This window comes from Etheostoma spectabile, chromosome 23, assembly GCF_008692095.1.
Source record: "Etheostoma spectabile isolate EspeVRDwgs_2016 chromosome 23, UIUC_Espe_1.0, whole genome shotgun sequence".
NCBI lineage: Eukaryota > Metazoa > Chordata > Actinopteri > Perciformes > Percidae > Etheostoma > Etheostoma spectabile.
Window position 1 is genome coordinate 12435325 of NC_045755.1, and position 9928 is coordinate 12445252.

General features: G+C 41.8%; 1 protein-coding gene across 5 annotated transcripts in view; it reads right to left on the reverse strand.

Moving 5' to 3' along the window:
- Positions 1-9928, reverse strand: part of chchd3a (coiled-coil-helix-coiled-coil-helix domain containing 3a) — a 70494-nt gene that overhangs the window by 18998 nt on the left and 41568 nt on the right. For 3 of the 5 annotated variants that reach the window (XM_032505230.1, XM_032505228.1, XM_032505226.1), the window contains 2 exons: positions 6911-6925; positions 5889-5972 (listed from right to left, as the gene is read on the reverse strand). In XM_032505230.1, coding sequence (XP_032361121.1) covers positions 5889-5972; positions 6911-6925 — 99 coding nt within the window. The remainder of the gene's footprint in view (positions 1-5888; positions 5973-6910; positions 6926-9928) is intronic. The other 2 variants (XM_032505229.1, XM_032505227.1) reach the window with 1 other exon arrangement.

The following is a 9928-nucleotide window of genomic DNA, read 5'->3' on the forward strand; positions in this document are numbered from 1 at the left end:
ACACACACACACACACACACACACACACACAATGTGCGTTCACGCTGACCCTTACATGCACAAAGAACTGACACGCACAGCATGGGTACATGAGTACACATATCCTGGTGGGTAGATATACACAATGACATGCACTCACAAAAACCCTCAATCACTGAGAGATCAGAGAAGATGGCATTTTGTGTGATTACTGAGTGGTGTCAAATTGTGATTTATTGTTGTTGCCCCAACTGATTTAGAGTAAAGCCCTGACCTTTTGTTAGCCCAGAGAGAAGAGACTATGCTCAGTTTTTTTGAAAATATTTCTCCCTGGACCAATATAAAATCTTTTACTGAGCTGCAAAACACAACCTTGTTTTAAGTCTCACAGAAATATTTTTGATAGTGGTCGAGCAATCCTTTGTAAAAGCCTGAACAGAACTTTGTAGCTACAGTAGAAAACTCTTGTTCTGAAATCTCTGAGTGTTTCTGTTTATTTTCATTCTATTTTCTTTATTTGCTTTCCAGCAGCTCATCTGGAGACAAACAAAATGCTTGTGGGGGGTGTCACAGACAAATTAAGTCATTACTGCTAATGCACTGCAGCGATATGGAGAAGATAGAAGCTGCACCCCAACACATGCTCCAGCTCAATTTAGAAAAAAAGCCAGAAATTTTTAATGAAAAAAACAAATAACTCCATGTCCTGATGGCTTCTTTCTCTTATCTGTTGCTGAGCAGGAGGGCCAAAATGGGGAGAAACCCCACCATGGCCAACATTACGGTTCTGCAGAGCTAGAGAGAAAATGAGACTTCTGCTGTGTGACTATGCCACTAAGGAAAGAAAATAGGCTGGTAAACTTTTATTATGTCTATCCTTCATCCACATCTTTAGTCAAAGGTAACTTAATCTGCCCACCTCTAAGCATCTGTTCAGGCAGAACACAAGACGATTTTTGAAGGTGGCATGGAAAGGAAAGGCGTGATCAGATGCAAATTTGCCCATGGCGGCATGAGACTCAAGACACACTCCCACACACAAGGTCGGCCCATTGCTAGATTAGCTTACAGCTAACGTCTGTGCAGTCGGTACATTGGATGATGAATACACACAAGCGTCCGGCAGTCAATTTCGGAAACCAATCACGTTGTTGTTTTAAGGGAGTTACGTGCCAGACTAATTACTCGGTCAGGCTAAATCACTTCTTAGAGTCTCTGCTGGTTGCCTGGCAACCTCGGAGATTTTTTATTTTAGGACAAAGCTAGCCTAGCAGTTTCCCCCGTTTCCAGTCTTTGTGCTAAGCTAGTTGTAGCCTAATGTTTACCATGCAGGCATAAGAGTGGTATCAATCTCTTATCTACAGAAGCAAACAGTTATTCTATTCTTTAAGTTTATGCAAGAAATTTCTTTCTTTAAATCACTTTTCTTGAGAACCACTAGATGTTCTATATAAGTAGAAAATAATGTGGCAATGCAAAGTTAGCTACTTTTATGGCTAAGTGAAATGTTTTCCACCCTCAATTTCAATTTAAATCTGTCCAGTACAATACCACCCATAACTATGGCTAGCATCTTACCATTAGTTAAATCAACTGCAATCTGTTGCAAAGTTTTAACAAAAACGTAGCCCTATAAGCTGATATTCCATTATTATTTTGGCCTGTGGAGCTTTACTGCTGTAGGATTTTTTTTTTTTTTTTTACATAAACAAATGTACCGCTCTGTTGTTGTGAAATCACCATTCCTTGAAAAGACTTTCCATTAAATCCCTGTGAATCCCATCATGCGGCTATAACAGCAAACAGTCTCCGACACAATAATTCAACACTGCAGCACGCTGTCATGTCTTCACTCCGGATTACTGTGTCTCCAGTTATACAACTAGTGGAGCCAGAGAGACTACACTGATCGCTTCATGGTGAAAGAGAAATTCTCAAACGTCTTTACTACTACAATATATCAAGCAAGCAAGACACCTTTTTTATTGTTTAAATATTGCTAAGACACAACAAGCAAAAATGTACTCAAAATATGAGCTCTAGTCATCAGAAAGAGAGAGAGCGAAGGCAAAAGACAGAGGGAGAAGAATAGCAAAATGACAGAAGGAAGAGATGGAGATACCAAGTGAGAGACAGAGAGATAGAAGCTAATACTGTTTTTTTAATGCTCTTTCCTCTGTATTTCTTCCTTTCACAGAACTGTGGAACTTTGCTATGAGATGGCAATTGCTGCAGTGATTGTACCCTATGGGAGAGCAGAAAAATCCAATTTCATAGATATACAAGGCGAAAAAATACGACTCAAAAAAGAAAAGAAAAAAATAAGAGATCTGAGAAAGGAGAGATATAGAGAGACAGATGTGGCGAGGAGGGAGGGCTGAAAAGAGACATGGTTGAGAGAGAAAAAAGAAAAAACATGGACAAGTTGATTGTTAAATATGAGATTGTTTTACAGCGGGGCAGGTATTGAGTGAAAATGTAATAAATATATAGATATTGTTTTCAGGGGCTATTTGGTAGCTGTGGCCTCAATGAGCAGCAGCAGCAGAGGCAGCAGACTGAGCTGCCTCGGAACCTGGTGATGGCCTGTCACTGGAAGCCCCTCTGATGAATGGCCATGTTGGATTGGAACAGACGTGTAATATATATCAGACTTATATTCTCTCTCTCTCTCTCTCTCTCTCTCTCTCTCTCTCTCTCTCTCTGCCTCTTTCTGCTGGTGTGCAAGATGCTCGGGGAATCCTGAGGTAAAAGGAGGATCAAAGGGAGGGGGGAATGCGCTATGGGTGATGATATTAAGCTTTCAGTATACTCCAAGTGACATGAGTACAGCCTTGTTCACCGCCCACTAATACACCATCACTTGAAATTGGTCTAAAATATGGGATTGATTCTGAGGTCACATATTTACATATATTTCTTAAAATTGTGTAAGTTTACTTAATGTTTGTTCATGAGAGTTTAATAGGCAGGCATGACTTACTTCAGGGGTGGCAGTAGCTCAGTCCATAGGGACTTGGCTTAGAAGTAGGCCAGTTAGAAACCAGAGGGTCGGCAGTTCAAGTCCTTGTATGAACAATGTACGGAGTGTGGACTGGTAGCTTGAGAGGTGCCAGTTTACCTCCTGGCTACTGCCAAGATGCCCTTGAGCAAGGCACTAAACCCCAAATGCTCGGGCGCCTTCAATGGGCGGATTTGAACTGATAAAAGTAGCAAATTGTCACATTTGAGCAGCTGGAACCAGAGAAAGTTATGTATTTGTTCTCATCTAAGAATACCTTTAATATACAGTAACAATTTGACCTGGATATGGATACTGTATGTTTGTTGTCCAGGTATTTATGTCTATTTTCATATATACTTGCCTGTCTGTAAGCTATGATTGCTTATCTTTATTTAGCTGTCTCTATTTGTTTCTTCCAGTAGATTTGCTCTCTATACTACATGCGTATTGAGCTCCTTCATCTGGAGTGGACGCTATTAATCAAGCGGGAGTTGCAGTGAGTACACAGGAACAGAACATGCCAAAAATGGTGACTTTGTTTAGTATACTGCCGGGCTTCCGTTGGGTAAAAAGAACAGGGAGTGAGGACAGGCTGAGAGTGCCAAACGGGGCCCTGTGACCAGAAAATGAAAAAGGAGCGCTATTAACACAGTGCAAACAAACTGCACCCCCTATGGAGTCCCAAGCCGCTGCTGCACAGTAAGACAACATGCAATATGCCCACCATTGATCCTCAGTTACACACAGGATCAAACACGATCTCACAATATGCGCACATCAAAACACACACATGGTCGCCACTTCTGTTGTGTTTCGTTTCCACAGGCCATGAATCCTAATAGAATTAGCAAATTGAAATGGTGGGGTCTGTGAGCAAATTTTAAGGACAAAGGGCTTTGGGAATATAATTAATTTATCATTTAATTGATGTGCCTAAATCAATAAATAAAGCTGTGTGCACACTGTTCAATTTCACAGACCCTTTCTACATCATTCCTTGTTTCTTTTCTTTTTAACCAATCAGTGATGGGTTGCACTGTGTTCTCTCTCTCTCTTACTCTCTCTTACTCTCTCTCTCTCTCTCTCTCTCTCTCTCTCTCTCTCTCTCACAAGGTGATTAGTTGACACTTTGATCTAAGGAATATTGACCATTGGCCAATATGGCTGATGGATGGTCAGTGCCTGAAGTCGATAATGCCTGTGTTAGTTGGACTCGCGTGTAACATCAGCACTCACATTTGCTCCTATACAGGGCGATGCAGTAGAGGTACAAGGGCCAAACATGTAATAACGCAACACAAGCTGAGGAACAAAAGAGAGAAGCTTAGCTATACGGCTGGTCCTGTGAGGTTCATGTGAAACAACAGAGCATGCCTACATCTTATATTATTTTAACATCTTGAGGTCTTTTGCCGAGCCATCAACCTGCTAACAGAAGTCAGTAAAAAAGGTACAGTTGTTTTCTTTGCAAATGATCAGTCAATTAATTCACACCTTCACTTGAGGTCAAGCTCCTCTTCACTACCCAAGCAGAATTGTACAGACCAATGCCCTTCCATAAGTCCACTACCATTCAGTACCCACTGGCTTTGCTGAAGACTTCATCCTCAGTGACGGAATGATAATTTAAGACCTTTACTGACCCAAAGGGAGAACTGTCTTGTGTAAAACAACAACAAATTAAATAAGAAAATTGTGCTGCTTGCTAAAAAGATAAGAAATACTAATACAAAAAACATGGTTTACACACGTGAATCATTTTACATTGAGGTCCTTTTGAGGACAATAGCAACCCGCAAGAATGTATGAGTGCCTCCCTCTTCCTTGGTGAATATCTGGCTTTGCAATGGTGTGAAACTTCAATTTTGTTTACACTATAGAGAGCATTTGACTTTTTGCTCCCTCCAAAGGGGGGAAAACTCCTTCCCAGCATGAATGCATCATTTTAAGCACATTAAACTGGGTATTGTCTCCTTCTTAGGAAACACTTATGATGTGAAAGCAGCTTGAGGGCATCCTTTTTTAACATACTTTAACAAGGCATTTGACCCTGGTTGCCTGCCTTGCAGGCCATATCTGGCACCAGCATGGAGCTGCCATTTGAAGTGGGCTAAGCACGACAGCTGACCCTTGTCCCCCTCCATAGGACACTGGTTTGAAAAGGACCATCAGGGTAGTGTCATTTTCAGGGACAGAAGGACACACACAGGTAAGAATGAGATGTAACCTTTTATCCTTCAGGTGGAGGCATGGAGGGTGGAAATTAAAAGAAAAAAAGAGCGCCAGAGAGCAGAAAAAGCAGCAGAGAGACAATTATGGAGAGGCAAAGAACAAGAAAGAGACAGTGATGCACACCACACTGGGGAAAGCATGCAGAGTTTAAGTTATGGGACAATAAAAGAAACAGTGGGGCAGAGGGATGAAGAAAAAGAATAAATGTGAGATGTACTTTGGCTGAGCCCAGTGGTGACCAAGCCCACTGTGGACGCTGTTTGAATTGCATTAACTTGCGTGCACTATGTACGCTGGCGTGCGCGTGTGTCTCTGTGCGCTGCTGTGTGTCAATGAGTGCATTACACATTACACAGTGATGCATGTTCTTCAAAATAGCAATGATGGAATCTTGCTTGGTGTCTGCATAATGCAGCATTTAGTTTTTACCTTGTTGTAAAACGAAAAGTTATCTTTTGCTTCATTTTTAGAAACTGTATCCTCCATTTTGGGATATTCTAGTAACTAGAATCTAGTTAGTCATGCTTTGGTTTGGTTTGTTCTATTATGTATCTTTTATATCATTTTTGTAGTTATGTGGAGAGCAAAACTCTATTACGGTAAAATATTAGATAAAGATAATTTAGAGATACATATAAAGGCATACATCAGTATGGTGCAAACGGTCTCTTACCCTTTCCTCCAGCCGGGCCACCTGCTCTCTGTAGAAAGCATCCTGCTTGTTTAGGTCTGCCTCTCTGGCCCCCAGCTGCTTGGCCTGAAAATACACACACACGCGCACGCACGCCCACGCACGCCCACACACACACACACACACACACACACACACACACACACACACACACACACACACACACACACACACACACACACACACACACACACACACACACACACACACACACACACACACAGAGAGCGAACCATCACTTATGTGCTCAGTGGAGCACTGCCAATTATATTTAGATGAGGTTTACATGAATGGGAATATGTGCACATGTTGCTTAATGTGTAGAAAATACACCTGTGAGTCCATATGTGTGTGAGACTGATTATGCCTTGGCATGTATTGGATGTGCTTCTTTGTCCTCTTGTGTTCAATCTTCAGCCAAACCACTATCAGGCCAAGAGGATAACATCAGTTCTCAGCGTGAATGAGCACCATGGTCTGACGTATATCTCTACCCAGCGCTACCAATCTCCACTGTCCTCCCCTCTACTGTGACCTTCACTAAACGTACGCCTGACTCTCTGGGTGATATACAAAACAGATAATACCTGGATGTATCAGCTCAAAGAGAGGAAAAAGCAGGCTTTCACATTGGGACAGAGTGGCAGAGACTTAATTCTATATAGAAATTTTAATTTGACTAATTACGATAAGTTTAATGTTCTTAGCAGACACGTCTAATTGTGGAATTTCTTCTCATCATTTACTTGTCAATGTCTAAAAAAAAAGTGTAAAAAGTGTCACTTCTGCTAATAAGATCAGAAAATAAGTTGACATCGTCATCGCGAATGTAATTCTACAATCCATTTGGAATAATAAAGCTGTGCAAAAGGGATCAACATAAGGAGTAACTGAAATACTGTACCTGCAAAAACAATGTAGAATGTCAAAGAACCTGAAAGGTAAAAAGAAATCCTTGGACTCTATCATGCAGAAACACAGAAAACTCTGGAGTCTAGACTTACCTTCCGTCCAATCTCCTGAATAAGGAAAAGCATTGAAAGAAAACAAGAAAGGGAAGAAGAGAAAGTGTGTAAAGAGGCACTGATTCATCCATGAACTTCTTCAAAGTGACATTTGGAAAAGTTTAGTATTCAGAGGCTAGGGGTGACTGGCTGCCACACTGTTCTGCTTGAATACTCACACTTCATTCTCTCAATCTCCTCTCACACTGGCATACACCCACACACACACACAAGTGCATACAGTACACATATAATACATGTATGATATACGGCCATAAAATATGCTTTTATGTACATACCGTGCATGTTACATACTTTCAAACTCAAAGACACACTGTACAAATGGACCATACTGCAGAGGACTGTCCTATGGAAAGCAGCCATGCAGATAAGCTTTGAAGCCTTTGCTTTGAGCACTATGGGATGTTGAAGGAGACAGAGAGTATGAAGAAAATACAACGTACCGAGGAAAAAAAAATTGCATTACCCCATCCAATCTTTACTACACTGATAACCATCTGTGTTTGGCGACTCAGTGCACTGCAGGCGGAGCTGCATGCTCTATGCATTGTGATGAGGAGTGGTGAGGAGTGTCACCGAGGGGCTGTGATCACATGAGATGAGTGGGGGAAGTTTCAAAGTCAAGGGGATGCTCCAAGCTTTCCACTACACGCAAGACAAAAACCTACCCGCACATGCACACACACACACACATGTATATATAATTATATATATCCCCAGATTCAGATATAGTAAAAAGAAATAACACTCCACAACATTACTCTCTGACAACACTTAGTAAAGTAACACCTTGAGCTAGTTGCTACTGTTTCTGTTGTCCTCAGCACAAGCTACCTTAACCAGCCTTATTGTTGCAGACTATTGTCTCCACTGTGTCCCCTTACATGTCTGAAATGCTATTGTGTGGCAACTGTGATACAAAAGCTAAAGCCGCCTGCACTTCCTGATGGAATTAAAGTCAACTTAAACCTAAATAATAGCATGAGTGAATGTACCCTGAAGTACACCCCTTAAAAGTACGCTGGAAGTACACTAGAAGTAGCACTATCATGACCTTAAAATGTGTTATCGATGCGTTATTGAGGTGCCAAAAAACTGTCTCCCACTAACAGCTCAATTTAAGAGGAAGAGGAGAGGGATGATGGGAAGGAAGGCAACACATAGCAAAGGATTGGCAGGGGGTTGTGTACTGTTTCAAGTGTGTCCAAACTCAATGTTACGCGGATAGGTGGCGAATAAAGAAAGAGAGAGACAAAAGATGCACGCAGACGCAAGGACACAGTGGCTCAGACACTGATCTGAAACGCACACATCAGCACATAAACACACCAGCTGGAGCAGCTGTACCCACAGAAAGCGGGTGAAGAGATAAATGTGTGCTGAAGGCGAGACTAAAGGGGTCATTAAAAGAGGAGAGGTTGTGGCAGAAATGTGTGCCTAGGGATTTTATTTTTATTTTGCTCACTTTTGTGTGTCTATGTGCAAGTCTATGCATAAATGCAGTCGTGCATTTGTTCAATTTCCATGCAAGCAGGTTGTCCCTTCTCTTTGACAACACTCACAGGCCCAGACATACACACTGTGTCAGGATTACTTCTAACTGATTAACCCCATTCAGCAGACTTTAAAGATAATCTAATCATACTAAAGGCCAAACAATGGGACAGACTTCCCCACTGCCCATGCACCTTTTGTTCCCCTAATGAAGAGGCGGTCACGGGTGGAGGAGGAGAGCCGGGGTAAGCTTTGACGGGGGAGGGGGGGGACAAGAAAATTGAAATTAACTTGAGAGTGGAAAGAACGCAGCGATAAGAGACAAAGAAAGGAAGAGGACAACAAAAGGTAATTTATCATGTGAGGTGTCAAGAATGGAGAGCTAGCTGTTAGATGGGGCATCTAGATGGGACACAAGTGCATCTCCTTAACTTTAGAGAAAAGTTAAAGAAAGAAAAAGATCAGTGCAGAAAGGAAGATACATGTTAAGTTGAAGAAACAAGAAAAAAAGGGGTCACCTGAAGCTCTTACAACTTTCCAGATTTAAAATCTAGACTTTTCCAAGACAATGATCACTCTCATGATGAAATAAAGTTTTCCAAACTGTCTGACTGATTTCAAAACTTTGCATGTCCTGAGGATGATAATTCACTTATTTACTAAGTCTAATGACTAAATTTAATTTTCCTGTGCAGCAACTCATTACTCTGGCACAGCCAGTAGACGCCATACACTGCTGTGTGTAGCCTAGAAAACCACACTAACATCAACAGCAAACTTTTACATGGCCCCTCCTGTATCCATCTCCCTCTGGTCTCTTATCAAATACAGTAGCACAATGGCTGCGGGTGACAGGCGGTTTAGAGTGAGACTGTGGTGGTCAGATTAAACGGATCGCTTTAGGCGAGGTGAACGCCTCTGTGAATATCAATTAGCCAGCCGTAGAATAATTAAGGACAGCCATGTTTTTGAATTAGCCGACTGCCGCAGTTTGAGCTGGGAGTGAGGGCGGAGGAGTAGAGGAGGAGAACAGGGAGAGGAGGATGGAAGAGAGATGAAAACAGGTGGATTTTTTGCTGCGTCATGCCCCCCCCTCCTGTTTTCCTCCCTGATTTGCTCACATACACTATTGTCTTTCACATATGCTTTTTTGTTTCAAGTGTTCTCTCCGTTCATTTTTTCTTTTAAAGCATTCCAAGTAAATAAAAGTAAATAAAAATACTCCATGCCTGCAGCGATCAGCAGGCTTAAGGCTGTTTTACGCATCTGCGTCATCTTCATGCCGTGGCTACGTCATTGCTACATCATTCCTCTACTCTGGGGTGACCCTTTCAGAGTTCTGCATCGGGGTTGCTTTGCATTGCGGAGCATTTCACCGCCATAACGCTAGGGGGTGTCATCTAAGTCATCTGCTCACCACCGAAACTGTACTCAGAATGGCAAACCCCATAGACTGTTGTGCTAAAATATTAATCTTATTTGTTTGGGCTTTTCTTGCTTAGA